This window comes from Macrotis lagotis, chromosome 6 (assembly GCF_037893015.1).
Source record: "Macrotis lagotis isolate mMagLag1 chromosome 6, bilby.v1.9.chrom.fasta, whole genome shotgun sequence".
Taxonomy (NCBI): domain Eukaryota; kingdom Metazoa; phylum Chordata; class Mammalia; order Peramelemorphia; family Peramelidae; genus Macrotis; species Macrotis lagotis.
The window spans coordinates 91,471,841-91,486,000 of record NC_133663.1 but is presented as its reverse complement, the minus strand read 5'-3'; the positions used below and the strand labels follow the sequence as shown (position 1 = coordinate 91,486,000).

The 14,160-nt window shown below is 34.4% G+C and overlaps 1 protein-coding gene across 1 annotated transcript in view; it reads left to right on the top strand.

The window, feature by feature from the left end:
• The window catches only part of GPALPP1 (GPALPP motifs containing 1), a 37,531-nt gene that overhangs the window by 9,896 nt on the left and 13,475 nt on the right, over positions 1-14,160 (top strand). Inside the window, exons 4-6 of the mRNA XM_074191707.1 lie at positions 1,208-1,304; positions 12,889-13,023; positions 13,219-13,383. Coding sequence (XP_074047808.1) covers positions 1,208-1,304; positions 12,889-13,023; positions 13,219-13,383 — 397 coding nt within the window. The remainder of the gene's footprint in view (positions 1-1,207; positions 1,305-12,888; positions 13,024-13,218; positions 13,384-14,160) is intronic.

The following is a 14,160-nucleotide window of genomic DNA, read 5'->3' as shown; positions in this document are numbered from 1 at the left end:
CAGTGGCAGTACCACACTCCTTGTTGCTGAAGTTCAGAAGCTAAGTGTCATCCTTAACTCTCTACCCCACATTTCTTACCTGTTGCAAAGTCATATTGTTTGAACCTTCATAATGTAATAGTTCATATATTCCTTTCTCTTTACACTCACAGCCACTTTCATGGTATAGACCTTTATTATCTTATGCCTGGATTATTGCAATCATTTTCTGTATGGTCTTGCTGCCTCAAGTCTCTTCCTACTCCCATCCATCTGTCCACCATTGACCATTGAAATTTCTCACCACCAGAGTCCTGGCACTGTCAGATGGTCTAGTGTCAGAAACCATGTTGTTTTATTAGCTGAAATAACAATAAAATGATGCATTGTCATCTGTTTTGCCTCTACATCTCAATACCATGGAATTTTTCCATCTGACTTGCAGTTAAATCCTTCTAATAATCCATTATAAAAATGTAAGTTTTTTCAGAGCAGGACTTAGCTTGCATTTTTAATGATGTCCTAGGAATTAGATAGTTATTTTCACATAGTTTTACCCCTTAACTTTTTAAATGCTTTCTTATTTATTCATTCTTTGGAAAGTGACTACCAAAACTGAGGGCTGATATAATTCCAGTAGAACAGACTTCCCTAGATTCGATCTATAGTATCTCCTGTTATCTAATGGCCCAGTAACCTCCTCCATATAGGAATGCCTGGCAACTATTGGAGATTGCAATTCATCTACAATTTTATGCTTTGCAATTCTGATCCATATTCTCCCAAGTTCTCCATAGAGGATCTATCCAATTCACTTTCTTTGAATTTTTAAAGTTATTGAGAATACAAGTGCATAACTTGGGTCATACATTACTTATCCATCATCAAGTCATGAGAATAAGCTGCATTAAAGGGTAGTTCAGTATGAAAAATTTTCCAATTTTTTTAAATGTTTAAAGTACAATTGTCTTGTGCAGCTCTTAGAAAGGATGGCACATCAGTGTCCTCAAAGGTTGAGAATCACTGAAAGAAGATCTAATTGTTGACTAACAGAAAACTAAAATAAAATGATTTCTTTCCTGATTTCTGGTAGAAAAACTCTTAGAAGATAGTTCCTTTTCAAAGTAACATTTGAATAATTTGAATTTTTTTCAGTGTACCTGATTTTTGATTAGCCCAGTTTTGTTTGCTTTTATGTTGAATGTATAAACCTGACTTTTATTTGTAGGCCAATTATAGGTCCTGCATTGCCACCTGGTTTTAATAATCGAACACAGAAGACTGGGGAAAACAGAGGTGATCCAGCATCATCTTTCAACTCAGAGGTTTGGAAAAACTGAATTTTAAAAATCAAGTTGAACAGAATACTTTGTGTCTCTTTTATCAAACTCTCACATCATACCTTACTTCATAGTCATTTCTGTACATATTTTATCTTTCCTACTAACTCTTTAATCACCATGAGGTCAGAGTCCAATCTAAGCCATTTTTGTATTCCCCAGGTGTTTATTTTATACTTGGTCTTTAAATAAGTCAAGAACTATGGTCCAGAAGATGATACCCCAAAATTTCCCATTTCTACTAAGGACGGAAGAAACTCAACTAGATCTCCTGTATATTTAATAGGAAGGATTTAAATTGAAGATAAGCTAGAATTTCTAACTAGAATGGATTACAAAGGAAGTTGGAAAATTTCTTTCCTTGACTATCTTTAACTATAGGCTAGATACCTGTATCAAATAAAAGCAAAACAAAAAGAATTTTAAGATATCTTCTCTGCCCTTAAAGACTTTATAATTGATCTGGGGGAAATGAAAAGATGTGAAAAACTAAATAACAACAAAAGACTTAATTTAAGAATGTAGAGAAGTTTTCTAAAAGAAATACTACTTGAAATTATTGGAATAAACTAGGTCAGAGGTATTGCACTCAGGGCACTTTTAAGTGCTGCCTGAACCAGATTAAAAGGTAATTGAGAAATGTTCAATAAAATAAAATATTTAATACAGATATATTTAAGATGTGTTTTTTGTAGTCAGTCCATGCCTCCTAGAATCCTTTTCTATTTGAGTTTGACATCAGGGAACTAGATCATTCTGGAAAATAAGGAGGATATCCATTTTTTGTGGGTCCCTAAAATTGTGTACAGATAATAGAGTTCTGATTGGCAAGGAGTTATGAAAGGTAAGGGTTGCCTCCAGTGTCAGGGGGAGTAACCCAAATCACAAAGAGAAGATGACCCTTTTCCCTGTCATTCCACAGGGGGAAATCAATTCTCTAGCTTCTTGCCCAGTACCTGGTCCTTCCCCTGAATTTCTATGACCTAAAACAGGGATAATGGCAAACTATGTCACTCTATGTAGCAGAGAAACTACAAAGAGAAGAAGGAAAGGATGGGGATAGGGATAGGGAAGAGACAGAGGGAAGGAGGGAGTAAGAGTGAGAAGAAAAAGACTGAGGAGAGCACATTTATTCAGTATTTTATGCAAGCAAAATAGAGGATAGTCCCTTCCCTCTGTGTGTGTGTGTGTGTGTAGGCCAGAGGGAGATTTGGGAGAGGGCATGCTGCATAGTGTGGAAATGCCTGAGAAGCAGTGTGAAAGCCTACTCCTGGGCATGGTGTCAGAGGCTGCTATCCTCAGGGGCAGAGATGAAGGTGGGGAGAAGATAAAGATCCTGGCCAGAGCACAGGCATCATGGCATGGAGATGGCCCCAAAGTGCTCAAGTCCTTTCTGCTTTTACTACGACTATAAGCCAAAAATGATACCCATCAAGGTGGGTGCCAAGGAGGACATACTTAGCCAATCAGTTGAAAAGATGTTTAGCCCTGCTAGGGTGATGTCTCTACTTCTTTAAGGTCTCAACATCATTTCTCTCAGTTGATGATATTTTCAAGGAACTCTAGGGGCTCTTGATATCGATTAACTCATGCAATACAATGTACTGGTTAGTTTTTGACTGAGTGCTCAGCCTGCATCCAAGAGCTGAACTCTGACAGTGCTAAGCACATAATTATCTGGTTTAATTCTAGACTTACTGATGTACCTAGCATTTACATTCAAATTGCCCTCAGCAGTTCTATACTCTTTATTTTTTTTTTAGGTTTTTGCAAGGCAAACGGGGTTAAGTGGCTTGCCCAAGGCCACACAGCTAGGTAATTATTAAGTGTCTGAGACCAGATTTGAACCCAGGTACTGGTGACTCCAGGGCTGGTACTTTATCCACTGCATCACCTAGCCACCCCTATACTCAGACACTTTAAACATTATATGAGATAGTGTGATCATTCTAACATATATAGTGAAAGATATGAGTAACACTTTTTAAAATTTTTTGATGAATAGTTACCAAAAATATGAATCACCCAGATTAACAGGAAAAAAAGAAATAAAATACTTAAATAATTAAATCATAAAAAAAGGAATTGAATAAGCAATCAATGAACTCCTCCAGAAAAAGTCCCCAGGACCAGATGGATTCATAAGTAAATTCTTCCAATAATATAAATAACAATTAATCTCAAAATATTTGAGGTGAACAAGGAGTCCTACCAAATTCCTCTTGCAACATATATAATGCTGATACCTAAGTTAGGAAGGGCAAAAACAGAAAAAAAAGTATAAAATAAATTCCCTAATGAACATTGATTAAAAAAAAAGAAAATAGTTGCAAGGAGATTTTAGCAATATATATCACAAGAATCTTATTCAATACTAGGGAAGAAATTAGGGGGGAAAATCAGCATAACAAAACCACCATAAATCATGATTGTTTCAATAGATGCAGAAAAAGTCTGATAGAATGTAACACCCGTTCCTTTTGAAAACACTAGCAAGCATAGGAATAAATGGAGCTTATCTTAAAACAATAAGTATTATTCATCTTAAAACCATCACAAACATCTATTAAGAAGATAAGCGAGAAGCCTTCCCAATACAATCAAGGAATTGGGGACCAAGGATACCCATTAACACCACTATAATTCAATATTGTACTGGAAATGCTAGTTTATAGCAAAAAGAAGAAAAAGAAATGGAAGGAATTAGAATATGCAGTGGGGTAACAAAACTATCACTCTTTACAGAAATGATAGTATTAGAATTAGAGAATCCTAGAAAATCAACTAAAGACTAATTGAAATAATTAACAACTTCAGCAAAATTGCAGATTACAAAATAAATTGACATGAACTATCAGCATTTCTATATATTACCAACAAAGTCCAGCAGTAGGAAATAGAAAATGAAATTCTATTTAAAATAATTGAGAATGGGGAGTGGCTAGGTGGCATAGTGGATAAAGCACCAGCCCTGGAGTCAGGAGTACCTGGGTTCAAATCCGGTCTCAGACACTTAATAATTACCTAGCTGTGTGGCCTTGGGCAAGCCACTAACCCCGTTTGCCTTGCAAAAACCTAAAAAAATAAAATAAAATAATTGAGAATAATATAAAATACTGGGGGGGTTTACTTGTCAAGATAAACCCAGGAAATTATTCAGGGCATACTAGTCAAACTACAAAAATTATAGAGCTAGAAAAGATAATAACAATCCATCTGGAAAAATAAGTCAAGAATATCAAGGGAATCAATGAAAAAAATGGGAAAGAAGATTGCCTCACCCATACCAGATCTCAAACTGTATTTTAAAGCAGTAATTATCAAAACAACCTGGTACTAGCCAGGGGAATAGATTAGGTGAACAGTCCATAGTAAATGATCATAGTAATCTAGTGTTTGATAAATCCAACGATCTAAGTTATTTTTGGAATTAAAAACAGTATTTGACAAAAACTGCTGGGAAAACTGGAAAAAGGAATGGCACAAACTAGGTATTGACCAAAATTTCACACCATATACCAAGAGAGGGTCAAACTGAGTATATATAGTTAAACATAAAGAGTTTATCTTAATAAGCAAATTCAGAAAGTATGGAATAGTTTATCTGTCAGATCTATGATTAAGGGAAGAATTTAGGACCAAATGATATAGAGAGCATTACAAAATGTAAAATAAATAGCTTTAATTATGCCACTAAGATCATAACCAAAGAAGAAAATTGTGTGGAGGAGGGAATGGGGGGGGTTATAGCAGGTATCTGAGAGAGATCTCATTTCTCAAATATATTGAGAACTGAACCAAATTTATATAAGTATAAATCATTCCCCAATTGACAAATGGTCAAAGGATATGAACAGGCCATTTTCAGACAAAGAATCTAAACTATAATCATATAAAAATATTCTCACTACTGATTAGAGAAATGCAAATTAAAACAACTCTGAAATATTACCTTACATCTATCAGATTGATATAACAAAAAGAAAAATCATTATTCTTGGAGGAAATATGGGAAAACTAGGACACTAATGTACAATTGGTGGAGTTGTGAACTGATCCCACTATTTTGGAGAGCAGTTTGGAGCCATGCCTCAAAATCTATAAAACTGCATACTTTTTGATTCACCAATACCATTCCCAAAGGGTTTTTTTAAAAGGAGGAGCAGCTAGGTGACACAGTAGATAGAGCACCAGCCCTGGAGTCAGGAGGACCTGAGTTCAAATCCAGCATCAGACACAATTTCCTAGCTGTGTGACCTTAGCCTAAGCCTACTGCCTTAAAAATAAATTTAAAAAAAAGAATTAAAAAGGGAGGAACCTAATTGTGCAAAAATATTTGTAGTGGCTCTTTTGGTTGTAGTAAAGAATCGGAAATTGTGGGGATGTTTCTCAATTGGGGAATGACTGAACAAGTTGTGGTATGTGATGGTTATGAAATACTATTGTGCTATGAGCAATGAATGACAAAGTGATTTCAAAGAAACCTGGAAAGACATAAATTGATAAAAAGTGAAGTGAGCAGAACCAGGAGAACATTATATACAGTAATGGTAATATTATAAATGAAGATCTGTGAATGACTTAGCTCTTTTCAGCAATAAAATGATCCAAGAGAATTTCGAGAACTCATGAGGGAAAATGCTATCTACTCCAGAGAAAGAACTACTGTTGCCTCAGTACTACAGACTGAAGCATATTGTTTCTTTATTTCTTTCTTCCTTTCTTCCTTTCCATTTTGTTAGCGTTTTCTTGTATAAAATGACTTATGTGAAAATGTTTTACATGACTGCTATATGTATAACCTGTCTCAAATTATTTACCAACCCAAGGAGGGAGCAGGGGAGGAAAGTCAGGATAGCATTTGGAACTCAAAACTTTTTTAAAAATTTTAAAAATTGTTTTTTACATGTAATTGGAGAAACCACCATTACAAAAGATGTTTTTATTATATGAAAGGAATCTAATATATCTTTCCAGAATTGGGAATTTTTTTCGGATTTGTTTGATTTTTCTAGCCTCTTCTGTTCTTTTGTTTGTATTTCATTATTTATAAATTTTTTTTTTTTACTAACTACTACAATTTTTTTTGGAGGAAAAGTGAAAGGGAAGCAGTGTTAATTATTTGTCTGATTTACAATCAAATACAAATGTCTACCCTGAATATAAAATAACATTGATTTTTACCAGTATTGTGAAACTTAAAACAAGAAAGACTACTGCCCATACTGGGATATGAAAGATTATGATAATCATCATAGGCTTTCTTTGGCTGGTGATTTTTGAAATATATTAATTTTTCCAATATCTGCATTCTCTTCTGTGAGATTTTCTAGGAAAAATGATGCTGTCTTTAGTTGAAATATTGTTAATTGGTAAATATTATCTCATTGAAAATTTATTGGTTCATTCAACAAATATTTATTAAGCATTAGCTTTATGCATGATTCTTAGCACTATGAATATCAGATTGTCAAAATATTGTAGAAAAGAAAATGCCTCCAGCTTTTATTCATCAAGGAATAAAGGTCAAATTGAAAGAAAATTATTCCTATTGGGAAACAATTTTGCTGCAGGAATTTTAAAGTAATTTTACTTTCAATAGTTAACATTCATTAGTATTATGTATGGTTCATTTTATTCCATGAGACATAAAATAATTAGAAGATATGGTTGCAGGCCACATAATATACCTATTGGCTTTTCTTCCCCCCCCCCCCCATGTGACGGTGGGGTTTTTTTCTCTGTAGATGCGGAATGATGCCTTAAGATAGAATTTTGAAGTCAGCATTCATTGTTTCATCATAACTTTGAGAAAAGTACCCCATAAAATTGCAAAGGCTTTTTGTCAACATATCAGCTAAATATGTCTCTTCTGAAATGCTTCTTTGTTTAATTTAGTAATACATAGATTTTCTTTGTATTTGGATCCCCTTTCCTCAAATATTCAGCCAAATAAATCAATATTTGGGCTAAGTACATAAGACATTGGACCTAATATAGTTTGAAAGAAATCAGCTTTTTCTGTGGCCCTTTCCTTTTATTTAGGGGGAAAATTAAATGTACTTGCTGCAAAAATGGTATTTATCCCAAATCTAGAAATATGGAGAACATAAGAAGGAAAATAAGTAGCATTAGTAAACCTTAAAAAGGAACAGTATAGATTTTTCTGTGCTGAGAAGAATTTTTGGCAATGAGAACATGATAATTGAACATCTTCATGGTTACACATCACTAAAATATACACATAGACCTAGAACTTACTGGACATTATTATATTTGCCATTTTTTATGTGGGGCAAGAGAGACAGCTGCTTTTCAGAATTAGCAGTTAATTGAATTTGTTAATTATTTTAAGAAGTAAGGTGGTGATCATTGTCCACCAGCTATGATTTTAAAGCTTTTCTTTAGTAACTCTCTTCAACTTATGATAGGGAAGGGAAAAAATCATTTCATTGTTCTATAGTATCTGCTTTTTTGTCTTTAAGTGACAGTGTCTTATTGTTTACTAGAGGGTTTATGTCTGCCTTATGTAAGGCAGAGGAGAAAGTACTTTGTTGATATTACTTTGCATTTTGGAAAAAGATAGGCAGGACAGGTTCAGGCTGCACATGGGAATATTGTGAGCCACATAGTTGACACCTCTGATCTCACCTTTCATTAGGATAGGGCAGCTAGGTTTTGCAGTGAATAGAGTACCAACCCTGGAATCAGGAGTACCTGAGTTCAAATATGGCCCCAGACATTTAATAATTACCTAGCTGTGTGGCCTTGAACAAGTCATTTAAACCCATTGCCTTGCAAAAACCAAAAACAAAAAAAAGATAAGGAAATTGAAATTTTATATAACTTGCCTAAAGTTATATAGCTAGAATAAACCTAGAATGGGGACTAAAATTTAAGTCTTCTGACTCCCAATGCAGTAATCTTTCTACATAAATGATTATAATTTCTTATTAGAATTTATCACCCTGTCTAGATCCTAGTAGCAGTTCATCTTAATCTCACCAAATTGTTCTCTCTCCTTTGTCAAGGTGTTTAGTACTTAGCTCCAAGGCCTCCACTCCACCTTGACTCTTGCCCTCATGCTAGGAATCTTCAAGATACATGTTGATGTTCTTTTTAGGTTTTTGCAAGGCAGTGGGGTTAAGTGGCTTGCCCAAGGCCACACAGCTAAGTAATTATTAAGTGTCTGAGGCCGGATTTGAACTCAGGTACTCCTGACTCCAGGGCCGGTGCTCTATCCACTACGCCACCTAGTCGCCCTGAGATATTCTCTTAAACATTCTAATCTTCCAATTCCTCAGTGTCCTCAACTCTCATGAGCTAGTCTTATGTCATGCACATGATCCTGAAAAAAATATCAGTAGACCTTGCCATACCCTCAACTTGTCATTCTTTATTTCTTTTCCCATTTGCAAAGAAACTCATAGGAAAAAGTCTGTGTTAGTGGTTTCCATTTGCTTTCCTCTCACTCATTTTTTAGCTCTTGGCATTTTGGCTTCTAATCTCATTACTCAGCTGACATTGAGCTCCACTGATCAGATGGCCTTCTCTCATTCCTCTGCTTCATTTCTCTCTAGATTTGACATGTCTTATTTTATTTTACTCATTGTATTCTAAACATAGAATAGAAAAAAAAGATGATTTCACATGAAACTGAAAATCTATTATGTACAACTTGTTGTTTTTAAAAAACTATATAATAGACTTGTTCTGTGACTTTCTTTTTCTTCTTTTCCCTTTTTCTTCCTTTCCCCACCTTTGAGATGGCCTCCAATACATGCAGATATTATGTATGTGTGTGTTTATATGTAAAATCATTCTAAACATACTTCTATTTATCAATTCTTTCTCTGGATGCAAATAGTATCTTCTTTCATATATCCTTTCTAGTTAGTTTGGGTATTTATAATTGTCACATAACTTGTTATTAAAACTTATTGTTACTGTATATAATTTTTTTTGGTTCTGCTCATTTCAATCTTCAGTATTTCATTTAAGACTTTCCATGTTTTTCTGAGATCATAAACTCATGATCAGATACTCCAATTTGTTCAGCCATTCACCAATTCATGGACATCTCCACAATTTCCAGTTCTTTTCCACTACAAAGAGATATGCTATGAGTAGGGTTTTTTTAAATAGGGTGTTTTTTTTTTTCCTTTTTTTCCCCTAATCACCTTGGGAAACAGACTGTAGTAGTGGTATTGCTGGTGAACAGGTATAGGAATTTTAGTAATTTATGGGACATAATTTCTCCAACTTGGTTAGATTGGTTCACAGTTCCACCAGCAGGAAATTTGTGTCCAAATCTTTCCACATCCCCTCCAATTTATGTCACTTTCCCCTTTTCCCCTAGCCAGTCTGGTAGGCATAAAGTGTTATGTTTTCAAATTGTATTTTTCTAATCAGTGATTTTAGAGCTTTTTAAAAACATGTTTGTAAATCGTTTTGATCTTTTGATTGGAAAACTGCCTGTTCATTTCCTTTTACCATTTTGAGATATGAGAATCTGTTTATAAAAATTTTTTTCTACTTTTCTGCTTTCCTTTTGATCTAAGCTACATTTATTTTATTTGGACAAAAGCTTTTAAATTTAATGTAAAAGAAATATCCATTTTATACCTCAAACTGCTCTCTCTCTCTTATTTATCATAAATTGCTCACCTATCCATAAATCAGATATTTCATCTTCAAATTTTCTTGTAATATCCCTCTTTAAATGGCGTAAGATATTGGTCTGTACCCAATTTAGGCCAGACTACTTTCCAGTTTTCCCAACAGGTTTAACCTAATAATGAATTATTATCTTAGAAACTTAAGTCTTTATGTTTGATTGATTTATTAGGGAAAGGAAGAGAAGAAATAAAAAAGACATAGTCTAGAAAATCATGTCAGAAATGACTCCCAAATTAGTCTAGTAAATGACTGTTCCTGTTATTTAATACTTACTTGGAATTATGAATTAAAGCATGTCTATTTCACACTAGCATATACGTATGTATGTATATATATGCATATATATACACATGCAAATTGAAGCAAACAATTTTAAATTGAAGGTAGAAAGGTCTGCAAAATTGTTGTGGCACTTGGTCACTGCAGTATCTTATTGTGGAACTTGATACTGTTTGTTCCATTGTATCATCTGTTTTCCTTTTTTTTTGCAATTCTTTTAAGAAAACATCAAAGATCACTGAGGATTAGAGCTAGGGAAAATTATTAGCCTATTAACAAAAATAGAAAACTGCAATTTAGAAACTACTTTTGGAGGAGGAAATTTTAGCTATTATTAAACTTCAAAGTATCATCAGGACTTTAGAGGCTTTTGGATATTTTGAAATGAAATGAGAAGTCAGGGCCATAAATACAGAGATTTGCTGGTCCACACAGAAAAATGAGAGTAAGATGGATTAAAACTCCATGAAAGATATAATTGAGAAAAGTGGAAGTCTAAGACCCAAAACGTGGACTCCAGCTATGATGAAGGGGAAAGAGAAGGAAATACTAGGGGTTGAAACAGGTGTAGTCACAAAGCTAGGAGAACTATAATAGTAAAGCTGTGGATCTTTATAACTGAAAGAGTTCTTAAAGATAATCTAATGCAACCCCTTCATTTTAGAAATGAAGAAACAGACTTGGAGACATAGCATAGCTTGTTCAAAGGTATATAGCTCATTCATAGCCTTCAAAATTAGAATCTGTGTGTATACACACACACACACACACACACACAAACACGTATTGCCCCTTTTGAATCTCTTTAATTTTTTTAACTTGTAATTGTGTTACTCATTTGTATTACTATTATGGATCTTACATTACTTGCCCATGGTTCTTAGAAAATCTAAGCCTGACTGATAACATTATTTCCCCTCCAATATAGTCATTATCCTCCTAAATTTGTATATGATTGATCTATAGATAAGATAAGGTCTATCTAGATCAAAATGGGTGAATTTCTAACTAATCTGATATTCTTTAAGATGCAATTAATATTTCTTGATCTACATATTTCTGATCAGAAGTTAGTCTCTTAACCTTTAATAGTTGTAAAATGTCAGTCTGCTATGTAAAGCATCTGGTCATCTCAATGCTAACACCTATAAATTCTTTACCTGATCAACAAAACTCAAGAGACATCTTGGATGAGCAGAGAAAATGCTATTGTTATTTGTAAACATTTACTCTTCAGCATAAGTGAAATTCTTATCAATAGGAATTTTAAGCAAATATTATAAGATTTGAGACAATCATAAACCATGTCATCTATGTGAAATCTCATTGGTTTTATGATTCTTCATTCATTTTGTATAAAATGCCCCCAAATTTTGTATCAATGTTGGCATTTGCAAGGATGCCATCCACCCCATGGGCTTTGGTAATATCCTAGAGAATTAAACTTCCATCTATAAAACTAAAAAAAAAAAATAGTACCTGTGTCTTCTAACTAGAGTCTGCAGCACTCTCCTCTCTTTTTTGGAATATCATTGAAGTCAAGGCAGGGAAGAGTCAATAGTATCAGTTACCATAAAAATATCCAGGAGAATGAGGACTGAGAAGAGGCTAATGGGTCATAATGTACTATCAAGAATGCAATTTTCAGTAGTCTCAAGACCAAAGCCAAATTAAGGGTGGAGTGGATAGGGAGAAGCTGCAGTTATAGGCTACTTGCATAAGAATTCCTGCATTGACTGTGGGGAGAAGTGAGTAGGAGCAAAAGAACCACCTCCCCTAAATCCTAATGACCAGTTCACCATGGGAAAAAAATTTCTAAAGAGACTGAGCAACTACTTCCTTCAATACTACTTACTTCCTTGGGGGCAGGAAAAACAAGAGAGGAGCAGGATCATTTAGTTCTGTATACAGAACTTGCAAACAGCATCCTCTACCTATCTTAGTGATGGTGCCCTCATTTTCCAGACGATTTTGTCTAAGGCCCAGAGAGTTTCAGTCACTGACCTAAGATCACACAGTAGGTTCCTTAGGCACAGGACTGGAATACTCAAACTGAGATTTTTCTTTATTCTAATTACAAGTCAGTAATCCCATATTTGTTATATCCCTGAGCAAAATTTCATACTTGTGAGCATTCTTTCCAAAACTCATTCAATGAAGACAAATTGGGTTCAAATATAAAACAGATCTGTGGTCTCCATTAACTCTGGTACTTCATTTCTTTTTCATTAACTATGTTGAACTGTATACTGCTGTTGACCATTTAAAAAAAAAGAGTGCTACCACTACTTCCCAGAGCCTCTAATGTGTATCTGCCTTATTCATTTTGTAGCCTAGACAGTGGAGAATATGACTAAAAACCTTTTACATGATGATAATAATAAGGATAACTATTACTTGTTTCTTCTATAATATTTTACATGCATTATCTCTTTTTAAAAGGCAGATATGATCACATCTTCTGGCACTTAGCACTTAGTTATTTGAACGATAAATATTTTTGTTGACACTTGCGATGCTAGGTAATCTGTATATGTAAAACTATAATTTAAAAACTTCTGGTCCCTCTAACTTCTTTGTTTAATGTAATAATTATATTTTGTTTTAAAAGGGAACAGAGAGTAGTGAAGATGATGAGGACATTGTTGGACCAATGCCTGCAAAAGGACCAGTTGACTATAGTGTAACTACAGAATTTGAACGGAGAGCTCAAAAAATGAAAGAAAAACTCACTAAAGGAGATGATGCAAGTGTTTTAAATATTTTTTGGTGGCTAAGTTATACTTGATTGTAAATTTAGTAAGTCCAATTACCTTTCGTTGATTTAATATTAACTGACAGCAACCTTTTCAAAAAGCATCACTTGAAAAGTATAGTAATTGATATAAAATATTATATATATGCTTATATCTTTTTTCTTTTAATTAAATATCTTGTGAAGGATGAGTTCAGACCAGTAACAAGGGAATCATGGATGACTGAGCTCCCTCCAGAACTGAAAGGTTTTGGTCTTGGCCCAAGAACTTTCAAGAGAAGAGCTGATGACAAATCTGGTGATCGATCAGTTTGGACAGATACTCCAGCTGACAGAGAAAGGAAAGCTAAAGTAAGTATGATTTCATTTATCCTAGGTGAACAGCTTTTTTGTATAAGAAGACAAATTTTACTCAAGAGGTGTGAGCAAGAGCAAAAGATAAAAGAATATTAATTTCTACTAATGACCAGTCATCTATAATACTCTTTCTGATATAGGTCTGACCAGGTGACTCTCTACCTCAAAAGTTTACACTTTCTCCCTGCTGTTTCTGAAATCAAATGCAGACTTCTCTGTCCAGTATTCCAGGCTCTCCATGGTCTTACTGCACTTTTGAGCTTTGGTTCACATTAAGCCAGACTCCCAAGTGTTCCCCATCCACTTGCCATGCCTAGAACATCCCTCCTTCCTTCCTTTCTTTCCTCCTCTCCTCCCTCAGCTCCAAGTGTTCTTTCTCCTTTTTTTCTTGTAATACTTTAGGGGGAATCTTTTTTGTCCTATCTTAGCTTTTCTTGTGTTTTTATGCACACAGGTTTGGACATGTATTTCAGAGGAAGGAAAGAGCATGTTTGACTTCCAAATTTTTTTTTTATCCTCAGTACATAGTGCAGCAAAGGCCCTTAATAAATGTTTCTTGAATTGAACAAAAAAATAGTGAAAGCAGAAGGGGAATATTCGTTATTGGGGAAGAATAATATGCTTAGTCTTTAAGCATGTTGAGTTGAAGTACTTGTGGGATAGCTAGGGAGGGAGGCCTTATAGGAGTTGAAGGGGCAGAAAGAGTTTGCAGAGGGATATCATGGTGTCAGTGCCATGGAATGTAATTCAGTTTTTCATGGAGAGTGTGTA